Genomic DNA, 13,269 nt, shown 5'->3' on the forward strand with positions numbered 1-13,269 from the left:
TGGCCACAACAGTTGTAGTTGGTGCTAGCTTATCATAGAGGCTACAATTGAAAGTTGTGATGGTAGCTGGCCATTGAGGGCGTGGGCAGTAGCCTTAGAAGCGTCAGTTGGCCACAACAGTTGTAGTTGGGAGCTGTGATTGTGTTTGTAAGACATACATGTTGGGAGCTGTGATTGTGTTTGTAGGACATAAATGTCAGAGTTGGGAGTTGCATGAGTTGTGAGTCATATATGTCATACTTGGTCATTTAGGTCATAACAAAGAGTTGTAATAACATTCGTAGACCACAAAATCTTAGAGTTGAGAGTTGCATGAGTTATGAACCATGTAGGTAGTATTTGTGAGCTGTGATAATGTTTGCAGGTCGCAAAAATCGAAGTTGGGAATTGCATGATATGTTGAGCACAGCAGTCATAATTGATCACGTAGGGCGTGATGACTAGATGCGAGGAAGGAACTTCAAAAGTATGGAGAAATTTACTATTTTCTGAGCACAAAAATTGCAAAAAATTATTGCGAGTGTGTTGTTACACCGTCTTCGAGGTGCGTCATTACATTATATGTGGGGCTCATAATTGCGTCGTATTTGAGGTGCATTGTTACACCATCTTTGGTGTGAGTTGTTACATCATCTTTGCAGTGCGTCGTTGCACCGTATTCAAAGTGTGTTGTTGCACCCTATTGAAAGCGTCTTGCTACACAATCTTGGGGTGCATTATTACACCATTTTTGGGATGCATCGTTACACCATATTAGGGACGATGCACTGCTCCATAACGTGCCTCATTACTCCACATCGTACATTATGACTTGCAAGAGGCTTCATTGCAACTACTAGAGGGCGGCCGACAGTGTCGACAACGTCTAATGAGCTGTGGTCGATGGTGGTTGGGGATTGCTAGAGCAAGAAACACTCTTCATGTGTTCAATCAAGAACCACAATGGACTACAAATCTTTCTTCTAGCTGTCAAGCTCTAACTCTAGCTCCAAGTTCAACTTTTCCTCCCATTACTTTAATGCTTGAATAAATCTAAATAAATAACGAATTTAACAGCATTTAATTATTTCACAATATGATTTCTATTTTTAAGCAACCGAATGAGCCTCATATAAACTTATAAGACCACAGAACATAAAGTCAAATTATAGAGATTTTGAGCCAACCTGAGGCATTTACATATATATCACTTAAATTTTCATATTTATAGATATGACAGTCAATTTTTTTTTAATTTTAAATATTATATAAAAAAAAATTAAAAGTGAAATGCGACCTATTCATTTTTTTCATATTTATAGGTATGACAGTCATTTTAAATATTATATAAAAAAAAAATTAAAAGTGAAATGCGACCTATTCATTTATGAGGATTATGACACCAAGGCTTTATAAGTTTAAAAATGAAATACTAAATGTTAGATGTGTAAAATTCCCTTAAACAAAAATGTATATAGATAAGATAAAAAACAAAATACAAATAACTATGGGGAGGAAATTTTAACTTATTCACCGAATTTAAATGAAAGTGGAGCCCACTTCCATTCTGGGTGACTTTTTAACGAATTTTAGAGCAGCCTATAAATAGATTTTGAGCCGAAGGGAATCCGCCGGTTGTTAACGTGCAGGACGGGAATAGGGTCTCGCCGCGAAACCCCGCCACACGGCGTAGAATCGATACGATGTACAGCACGCCGGTGATCTCCGTTGGAGGTGGTGGTGGATGCGGTGGAGCAGGAGGAGCAGATGGTTTTTACAGGTACCATAACTATTATTTTCCGCAGCAGAGCGAGGAGGGGACTCTAATGGCATTGACTGTCCCCGAGATGATTGTCACCACGACGATCGCCAGTTTGGAGGAGGCCACCACATCCGATGGTGCTGCCAAGAAGATCCGGAAGCCATATACAATTACAAAGTCAAGGGAGAGTTGGACGGAGGAAGAGCATAAGAAGTTTCTCGATGCTATACTGCTGTATGCCTATTTTATCTTCCTCTTTTTCTGTCTTTCGCTTAGCTCCTTCGAAGCATTTAGTCTGCGTTCTGTGGGATGGGATTGTTGGTTATTGGATGATAAGGGAGTTTTCTTAGGTAAATGTTTGTTTTGATATGTGAGAGCCGTTTGTACTTCTGGCGTGGTTTATGATTCCTTAATTTTTTTTCTAAGTCGGAAGGTGCCTTAGCGCTTATTTAGTTGATCGTAAATAAGAAGCCTGTTTTCGAAAATGGCGGTATTGGTCCTACTCATTTTATGTGTGAAATCAAACTCACTCTGTTTCAGATGAATTTGATGGAGGGGTTTTGCGAATTTTAATGCTAATATTGGTTTCTTATCACATTTAACTAGATAATTAATGAATCTAGCGAATTTAATTGCTTTTAAAGACATGTTTTCTAAATTCAAGCAATTTAATGAGGTACTCTTCCTGTTTGTTAGGATTGTTATTATGTCCAAATTCTATAGCACGTTGTCACAGACAAATAGTCCCACATCGGCTAGGTGTAGGGCCAAAAAGCAGTATTTAAGTCCTGGGCTGCCCACCACCCATAAGGGCTCTTTTGGGAGGTGACAAGTGGTATCAGAGCAGTTTACTATCTGTCAGGTGTATGGACTCTCCATGGTCCAGTGGGACCTCGGTGGAGCCGATCCATGACGAGGGCGTCACGTGATTGGGTGGAGGAGAATGTCACGGACAAATAGTCCCACATCGGCTAGGTGTAAGGCCAAAAAGCAGTATTTAAGTCCTGGGCTGCCCACCACCCATAAGGGCTCTTTTGGGAGGTGACAACGTGCTCCTGAAAGTCTATTTTTAGTAAGTTAGGTCGCTCGTGTGATATTTTTTTTTTTATTCGGCCGGTTAGATTCATTATTGTTGTCCAAATCCTCTTATGTCAGGCAATTGAAATTTTCCGGTTGCTTTCTTGGCTCAATAAGTCTCAGAAGAAAATTAGGGTTTGGATTTCCTAACTCGATTTTGTTTAGGTTTTACGACTATTGGATTTGCTTTGAGATGAACTCTATATATGGCTATTCAATAAAAACTTGGATTTCATTCATTTCAAAGCTAATTCAATGATTAAAAAATTTTAGGTTAGAATATCCTAAACCTAAACTTTTTCTTAGATTTATCCTCTATTGCGAGGTCTATAACCATGATAGGATCTGGGTGTGTTTAATGGCTAGCATGTGATGTAAATTGTGGTTTTCTTTCTTAGTTCTTTTTTTATCCCATGATTTGGTTATGGATCTTGAACTTTTAGATCACTAGATCCTGATCTAATTTCTGCTAGGCATATCGAATGTATTTTGTGCCATCTTTAGTTTATTAGCTAGGGATTTTGGCTTTTTGATTTGTTTATAGTATCATGCTATAAAATTTGTTAACTGGGCACCTATTAGTCTACTTGATAAGAGTTGCGAAAGTTGTTGCCAGGATCTTCATTTTAAACCTTGCTTATAATATAATAAATCTGTATAGACCTTGGTGCTCGACAAAAGCTATGAAGCCTGTTTGTAAGGAGAACCAGTAAAAAGTATAAAAAGAATTTGCAGATTTTTCTTCCTTTTCTTTCCTAATTCATACTTGACCTTCTTTTTTTTAGCCATCTCACGTTCTGTTTCTTGCAGTTATGATCGTGATTGGAAAAAGATAGAATCATTTGTTGGCTCAAAGACAGTAATCCAGGTATGTTCAAAAGCTTTGAAGGAAAGCATTATTGTAGCTTCAACATACAGTTTTCAAAAGCGCATATTGACCATTCATGGTAGTTGGAATAGTTAATGTAGTTTGCATAATTGATTTTTGTTTTGTGGAATGAGGGTTTTGCTACACATGATGGTAAATTTATGGGCTTAATTCAATATTAAAGTGTCAACCCCTATGCCAATTTCTTGTTCTCTTTTCTAATATGATTTTTCATGCTACATAAGTGAATGGAATTGATAGTTGTTTTAATGCCCAAGTGTTGAAGGCTTACTTTTATTCACTTTTGTATTGTGTTTGTCTACTTGATAGCATTGCAAATGTTTCTTTCAACTTTTAAACTAGTCGCACTATGTACTTTCTTTTTTTATGGAGGCATAATTATCAATATATTTTTTAGTGCCTTGCTTCATTGATGTAAGTAGGGTTGTTGGTATTGAACTTGACAAAAAACCTCAACTCGAACCCTACACAGAAAATCCTAGTTTAGGTTAGCTTTTCTAACATGCAAGTCGGGTTTGGGTCAGTTAAAGTGACACCAAAAAGAGTTGGTTTCAATTCGGCCAAAAATAATATTTTTTATTATTTGTTTCTTTTTTTAATAGAAAGTTTATATTAACATACATTTTTTACAATGTTTAATGAGTTATCGTGTCAAAATATAATAATCACGTCTCTTTTGGATCAAGTTGACACTAATCCACCACCAATAAATTATTTTTCATATCGCTTTGGGTTGAATTTATGCTTGGTTGGATCACGCTCAATTTGAAAATTTTTACCCATTCAGTAAATGCTTCGAGTTCAAGTTAATTATATTCATGTTAAATCATTTTTAGATCAAACTCAAACCCAACTTTTGAATATGTATTGAAACCCATAGATGTAAGTCCCAATATAATTGTCCTGTTTGTTCTTTTAAAAATACTACTTATTGTTTATTTTAATTACATCTATTTGAAAACATGTACGCATGCTTACACACTCTCACACTATCATTTTGAACTTCTATCCATATATTTTTAGATATGTATTTTTCCTTCCTAATCCTTTAATATTACTAGCAAGATATAATTTCTTTATATATTACTATACTCTCACCTTTTGTCATCATAGTTTCATATGTAACTGAAGAAAAAATTAACTTCCACGAATATTGTTCCCCTTCTAATTATGAAACATACATTGCGTTTTCTTGATATGATTACCTTCATATGTTAAAATCTTGAAAAAAAATTCTTCCAGATTAGGAGCCATGCACAGAAATACTTTCAGAAAGTTCAAAAGAATGGAACAACAGATCATGTTCCTCCTCCTCGACCCAAGCGCAAAGCTTCTCATCCATATCCTCATAAAGCTACTAAAAATGGTTGGAACTATTACAGTCATTAATTTTTACGAGGTTATAGGAGTAAAAGCATGATTTATTTGCAATATTTTGCAGCTCAAAATGTGTCTCAACCTACAAATTCAATTCAAAGTTCTTCGTGTCTGCTCGAACAGGGGTCTGCTCTCAGATCAGATTCTGCAATCCCTCTTAGAAATTCTGCTTCAAGTGGAACACTTATTTCCTGGGATTACAGTTCTAGTCAGCCAGTTAATGTATCCCAAACGAGAAAAGGTTTAATCTTCTATCACCATATCACTACAGACATTTCCTTCCTTTCACATATTGTTTTAGTTTTCATTTCCTAGTTAATTGAGTGGCATAGTGGCTTATTCAGCATATGTGCTAATCATATTAACTTTGCAGACTATGTCGGGCCTTCACAAGCTATAATGAATCATGGCAGCAACTCTGAAAGCAGTCGAAGTATATACAAAAACTGTGAAGCAGCTGATCATAGGAATCATGTCTCATCCCTTCATAGTAATATACTTTATTTTTGACATTTTTGTTAGAAAAAAGAGTTCCGTCAGCTTAAGAGCAAATATGATAAACCACAAAGTAACTATAAAAAGGAGATCAAAATTCATGAAAAGAACACCAAAATTTCTGTGTTTTGACTTGAGTGAGCCTATATTCAGATGCATGCAGATCAAATAATTTATTAAGTTTCGAAAGAAATATATGAAGCATTAAACTACATACAAAATTAGAGATATTGATAAAGATACTGTTTCATCTAGCTGAGAGGAAATGAAATCACTTACTGCAAAGATAAGTGCTGGACTATTTCTTTCATGAAGAAGAGTAAAAATGCCACTTGCAAGTGATGAATTTTTTTTCGCTTTTTTTTTGTTGTTGTTGTTATAGATGACACCTCTCCTATCTCTCTCACTCTAACAAGTTTCTCTTTATTGCTTCTTCGTTTGGATGCTATATAAGTGAGGATTATATCATTTTATATAGTGAAGTATTCACCTCCTAAGATTAATTATCAACCATCATTTGAGACTTTTTTAGCCTCCATTTTTAGGCTTTTATAGTAGCCTCCGTTTTGGATTTCATAACAGCTTTTAATTAAGACTTTTTAGTACCCATCAATCAGGATTTTTGTGATGTATTTAGGTGCTAAATTGAACAACTAAAAATTCTGAGATTAAAATGCACACGCCTCTTAAATCTTGGAATCATTTTGGCCTTTTAGTCTTTTTTTTGCTATTATAAAAATTTAATACGTCTGACTGCCTGAATGTCCCCGCTTATACCGGTCTGCATACCTTTAAGAAGTCATTATGCCTGGTGTCTTGTTTCCTATGTTTCTTTTTATGAACAGTTTTTTTGTGAAAAAAATTAAATGTAATTATAAATCTTTTTGAGATAATATATGGATTGCCTTCAAACTATCCGACCTAATTCTTTTATGTTATACCTTAAAATGTGATTGTAGTTTGCACTTTCTATAATTCTATGAACTATCCTAATATTTTCATGTTTTATACAGCTATGCCAGACTTTGGTCAAGTGTACAGCTTTATTGGTTGTCTTATTGATCCATGCATGAGTGGCAACCTGCCGAAGCTGAAGGAAATGAATCCCGTTGATGTTGAAACAGTATGCCCTTCCAAACTTGTGTTTTCTTTAGACATCTTATCTTGCTGAAAATAAAAATACTTAGCTATTAAATTTGCTAAATATGAAGAACTAAGTACTGGATATTTAATTTGTATCTTATTTCTTTTATCGCTAAGAATGCATATTTTTTTGTTGATTTAGAAAGATTTTTGATAGTTAGATATGTAAAGAAATATGTTGCTTTGTACCCTTTTTTCCGAAACTAGTTTTTCATATCAATAGTGAATTATAGAACATATAAATTGATTTCTTGACTCGGTAGATCTTATGTTGGAAGCCTATCAAAGTTTAAGGTATAGCTGATGGAAAATTTCAGAAAATGCTACATAATGCCTAATTATCTATAATGCTTAAAGTGGGGAATTTTATATTCTACATTCTAAAACCTTCAAATCAGAATACTTAAAAGAGTTGTGAATTGATTCCCTACAATTATGTCTATTCCAATTTTGACTCCATTATGTGATTTAGTGGGTTTATGAACTTCTTTGACCATACAAATTTGGTTTGCTATGGATACATTTATTTTTCTTAGATGAATATCTTTTGTTTTTCTATGATCTGTTACTATCCATGATGAAATGTTTGAATATAGATTGTTCAAATCACTTATGCTTCAAATCATTTATGATTTTTTACTCACTGACTAGGTATTAGTGCTGATGAGAAATCTCTCCATCAATCTATCAAGCCCTGATTTTGAGGACCAAGTAAGTCTTTCCATACTAGTAGTGACTGAAGATGTTGAAAATTTGTTTTAATATTTTCATTGAAATCTGGCCATTACAAAGCCCAACCTTTATGTATTTATCTCTTTTATCATGGCTAGATTATATATATCAAGGTTTCTAAAAGTATTTTTGTTCTTCTCATTGATTTGCATATAATTATTATCCATCTAAAGCAGGAATATTGATAAATCTAACATTTTTCAAATACAGAATTATTAGAAGTTATGCAACTCAGTGAAATATTTTTGTTCTCCATATTTCTCAATTGAAGTGTTATTTTATTTCAAGTTCTTTTGCAAATTTTTGGAGGTTGTTAGATACTTGTCAAGTATAATTTTCTGCTAAATAAAACTTTCAAGTAATTGCTTAGATGTTCAAATTTCAATCATTAATCCTTGAATTTTACTGATGGAGTGTTTTTGAGTAGCGTTCTCTTATCTTGCAGAGACGACAGCTATCTTCATATGGCGTTTCTTGAAGGAAAAGGGGACATTGGTGCTCCGAAATACAATCAATTCTTATGAGGATGTTAACATTCCTTTCATGTGAGTATGTGAAATCCTGGCAATCAACTTGCAGTGGAATTTACTCTTGCCATCTAACTTTCTCTTCTTGTCCCCTTGTCTTGAATATTGCATTGGATATCTTGAGAATAATAAGAATTTAAGATCTTAGGGAATTGAGTGGGTTGTGAGAGAATACATAGGGGAGAGGTGGAGTTGTTTGAGGCATCTTAAGATTGTGGGAGGCTAGGGTTTAAGGGTCGGATGAGCCTAAGCTGAGTTTTAAAAGAGCGGAAAAATGGAGATTTCTTAATCTTGAATGAAAAGAGAAAAAAGGAAAATCTTTTAAATAAAATACAAAAACTAGTAGCCTAAGGATTCATAGAGTAGATTGAAGGCGCTCCGCCTCAGTTTAGTCACTCGATTCTGTTGACACCCTCTTTATAGCAATTTATTTAAAACAATAGTTAAAAAATTAGAGTTGCATAGCTAAAAAATTATTGTTTTAAGCTTCATCAAAATTTTGTAACCCTGCCTTTTTTCAGTTCAAAGAAGAGTAATATTATGCAACTTAATTTGCATCATCGATTATTTTGATTTGGTCAAACGCTATAATTTTTTTTTTCTTTTATAAGGTTTTTCACGTAAATCTATGTGTTTATTGTATTATTCACTGTGTGTTTGCTAAATCTTTGTAGGGAAGTCATAAAATTTTAAATAGAACAGTGATATATTGGTAAAATTAAAAGAATCGGTTTTGTATGCTAAAAATATGAATTGTTTTAGGTCATATACGCTGAAAAGAAAAAAAAAAAACTCCCTTTTATCATTTTTTTTAATGAATTAATGAATTCATTTCTTTAGGGTTTGCTCTATTCATCGGTGCCTTCTTTGAAGGTTTCTGCTGCCGCCCGCCACAGCATATATCCTCTGATGAAGATGAAGAGCTGCTCCGCCATTGATTTAGAGATTGGCTAATCTACAAAAATAGGGTCCTCTAATCTCCCAATAAATTGATTGCATTTAATCCTATACTCGTCTGTCGTCTCAATACCCACCTTTTAAGGGAAAAAAATTGTGTACATAAGATGTACGCAGAGTTGCGTACGTCTGTAACCTGCAAACATGTTACAGGGAGGATTTTGGGAGGTTATAACCGCGTTATACCCCTTGTAACCTACCTATTATAACCTCCTAAAATTCTCCTTGTAACCTATTTGCAGGTTACAGACGAACGCAGCTCTGCGTAGATCTTATGTAGGCAAATTTTTCCCCCTTTTAAGGGGCGAGTTGTTGGGGTCTTATGTATGCAAATTTTTCCCCCTTTTAAGGGGCGAGTTGTTGGCTTTCATGTAAATATTAATAATAGTAAATCTAATCAATATATTTTGATTAAACTTTGATCGTATTAAGTTTTATAGTCATTAAATTTACTTTGAGATTTAATGTTATATGTGATTGATAAATTTAAAATTTTATTATTCTTTATCTCATACTAAATTTAATGATCATTAAGTATCTCATAATTAAAATATGATGAAGATGATTTGATTTAATTTATTTTTTATAGTTAATATAAATAAATTTATAAATTTATTGGCCGATCGAATTATCTTGAAAATCGATAAAAATAACAATGATAAACAATTACAGTCACTAATTTAATGCTAGAAAAAGATAAGACATTCACCTCCCTTTAAGCATATGATAATACAACTACATCGATATGTTATTTAAAAATCAAGTGTCGAATTCAATCAATTCTCATAAAATTAACGAATAACAGATAACTTATGGATACTCCCCATCATCATTATAAATCATTGTCAATGCTACAACTACCCTGCATGATTCATTTACTAATTTTTAAATTATTTTAATCGAAAATTATCGATTATTGCATCTATTTTAAGAGCGTTTAGGCCTAGTGCGCATCTAATCGCCGGCAAAAAGAACAAGTACATAACCAAGAACACCAACGGCTACAATGATCTATAAAGAAAATATACCAACCGTACTTTACTATTTTTTTTTTATTTTAAAATGAGTAAAAATATCAGTTGAAAACTATGAATGATACTTTTTGTTGGGTACAATTATATCTTATGAACCTTATTTAAAAAATAAAAGAAAGAGCATATATATATATATATATATATATATTCTAAGAGTAACATCAAATTCGAGCCACCCTCAACTTGAGCTTAAATTTGCTTAATTAATCAAAGTCAAGCCTGCTTATTTATTATAAAAAAAAAGAAAATAAAAATAATAAATCAAATGATATAAATAATACAATATGAATTTTTTAACAATTTAAATACAGTATTTTGAATTTTAATAATTTTTTTAGAATATTTTATATTAATTAATTTTTAAACAAGCCGGCTCAAGAGTTAATGAATCAGTTAAGGGCTCGTGAATATAAATAGAAGAAAACTAGAATTTTAAGATTTTAAAAAGAGTAATAGCTAGAAAACAGGCTTTACTCTAAAATAAAAGACATGCACTCTTAACTTGACCAGAAGGATGCTTCCTAGCGACTAATACATTTTTTTGCATGCCGACAACAAACACATACAACTTGTTTACGCAATACAGCCGACAGATTTCAAAATATAAAAATAGATTAAAATAAAGTAATCATAGACTGGTACTTTAAATTAGTGCTGGGGGTCGATTTCTGAATTTTTCTACATGATTACTAATTTTTTTTTTTTTTGGATGATTAAAATCCCCCTTCTTCCGTACATAGCCATAGATGTTATGTCATCTTGATTCATCATATCTTCTTCAGGAGAAATATTTGCGTACATAAGACATACATAAATCTGCATACGTCTGATAGGTTATAGAGAGTGTACTGTAGGTTATATCTGCGTTATACCCCATGTAACATCTCTGTAACCTACGCGTAACTAATAAATTTAGCGTTTTTATTTTCATATTTTTTCTAAGTTCAGGTTGGTTACATTTATGTTACAGAGATATTACAAGGGATATAATGTGGATATAACCCTCAATATCCTCCTTATAACCTATCATTATTTTCATATTTTTTTCTAAATTCAAGTAGGTTATATTTAGGTTACAGAGATGTTACAAGGGATATAACGCGGATATAACCCTCAATATCCTCCTTATAACCTATCAGACGTACGCAACGCTGCGTACGTCTTACGTACGCAAATATTTCTCCTTCTTAATTTGTTTTCACAATAGCTCATTCATTTTTTCAGCTAATTCATTAGAAACTTTTCTTCAAGCCAAAGATTTAAAAGTCATTTCTTCTTCGGAATGATTTTTTGACGGGATGGATTTAATTACACAGATGACTTTATTAAAGAGAGAATTTTTTTCTTCAGTGAGAATTACAATTTACCACTTGATTGCATAATTTCTAAATAAACATTTATGATTTAATAAATAATTTGAAGATTACAAGACCAGTCTGATTGACCATGTATCAATGATGCAGTAGAAAATTTAAAGATGTATTGATCAAAATAGTTAGATTTTAAAGGATCTGAATTATGGCACCACAATTATCCAACCACAAATAAAACCAATACAATATACAATTAGATGGGATCTCAAGCATAATGACAAGAATCTATATATGTTTCTTCTTTTTTTCCTAGATTAATGGCTAAAAAAATTATATGCATTGCTTTGATATAAGTCCAATAACTGAAAGATAGAGCTCTTTTATGGTGAGATTTTGAGGTTTAGATACTCAAAGACTTTCATCTGGCATGCAGTAAATCTCCATTCTTATAATTAAGATAACCATAAATAGTAACTTTACTATAAACAATAGATTTATGTTTAGCATTATAACAATGTTTAATTTCTATGCATTTTAAAGAAAGAAGTATAGCTTGTGAATATATTTCGATCGTAAAAATATTCTTGAGGAAACATACTACTACCTAAATATAATTCTAAGATTGTCCTATGAGAAGTAAGATGGTAGCCATCACCAGTGATGATATTTAAGATATGTTTATTACAAGATTCAGATTCTAAGATTTCAGAATAAGTTTTAAGATCAATTGGATTATCTTTTACTTGAGAAGATAAAACAACTGCTGATTGATTTTGTGAAGATCTGTATAAGATCCTTCAAAATAAAAGAATTATTAGCTAAACATCTTTAAAATAAACTAATATAAATGAGTTTTAGGCATTATTTGATGTGAATTTAGATGAATAATGTGTTTATGCTCATGTCTTAGTAATTAAAACTCTTTCTAAGCATATAATATTAAAAACTTGGATTCTAAATCAAATAATGTCAATCTAAAACTGATTCATGGAGATTTACTCTTAGATGACCTAGTCCTGTAAAGCATTATTTTATTACCAATCCTAAAGAAATCATTAGGCAAAAAGAAATTAATATTAAAAGAATTCAAGAACAACTTTAGGATAGTAAAATTCAAGAATAAATAAATAAAATCTATCACAAATTACAGATAAAATCAATGGAGATAATCATATAGCCTTATAGAAAAGAAAAACAAATTTAGGATGGTAAAACTCAATCACAAATAAATAAAAGTTATCACAATTTACAAAATGAAATCTGTGGAGAAAATTCAATAACCTTTAGGGAAAAAAAAAACTTATTTGTGTAGAATTGGCACAAGAAGATGGATTCAATGGAAGAAATATTCTCATAAAAACTAGACCATATCAAATCAATCAGTATCATCTTGATTCATGTAAAAATAAAATAAATGAGTTTTAATAAAAAAAGATAATTAGAAAATCTTATCATCCATGGAATTGCACAGCTTTCTGTGTATAAAATGCTGCTAAGAAAGATCAAGATAAACGTAGATTAAAAATTAATTATAAACCATATAATGTATCCAATCTCTAATAAAAAAGATCTATTAACTCGATTACATAATGTTATTCTCTTCTCTAAGTTTGATTTTAAATCAATATATTAGCAAATGCAAAGAAAAGATAAATACAAAACAACTTTTATTGCTCCATTTAGTCATTATGAATGAAATGTTATTTCTTTTGAAGTAAAAAAAAAAAAAAAAAATCATTTGATTTCCATAATAAAATGAACAAAATTTTTAATTTTTATTCTATTTACATCATTATTTATATCAATGATATTTTGATCTTCTCTCATCTTCTCCTAAATTATTGAAGAACGTATTAAACATATTAATATTTTTAAATGACTTGCGAAGAAAAATAAATTAGTTATTTCAGCACCAAAAATTAAACTTTCAAACACAAATTGTTTTTTTAGATTATAATACTTCAAACTCTTTTGTAGTTTCTAT

General features: G+C 31.8%; 1 protein-coding gene across 1 annotated transcript; it reads left to right on the forward strand.

Moving 5' to 3' along the window:
- Nucleotides 1–1,607: 1,607 nt before the first annotated feature.
- Nucleotides 1,608–9,214, forward strand: LOC110032990 (protein REVEILLE 6-like). The gene is made up of 9 exons (XM_020736808.1): nt 1,608–1,975; nt 3,629–3,686; nt 4,950–5,073; nt 5,149–5,325; nt 5,458–5,574; nt 6,593–6,702; nt 7,374–7,433; nt 7,900–7,999; nt 8,822–9,214. Exons 1-8 carry the CDS (start codon nt 1,683–1,685, stop codon nt 7,930–7,932), a joined length of 972 nt encoding a protein of 323 aa, XP_020592467.1. The 5' UTR covers nt 1,608–1,682; the 3' UTR covers nt 7,933–7,999; nt 8,822–9,214.
- Nucleotides 9,215–13,269: the final 4,055 nt, after the last annotated feature.

Source organism: Phalaenopsis equestris, unplaced genomic scaffold, assembly GCF_001263595.1.
Source record: "Phalaenopsis equestris unplaced genomic scaffold, ASM126359v1 Scaffold001078, whole genome shotgun sequence".
NCBI classification, from domain to species: Eukaryota; Viridiplantae; Streptophyta; class Magnoliopsida; order Asparagales; family Orchidaceae; genus Phalaenopsis; species Phalaenopsis equestris.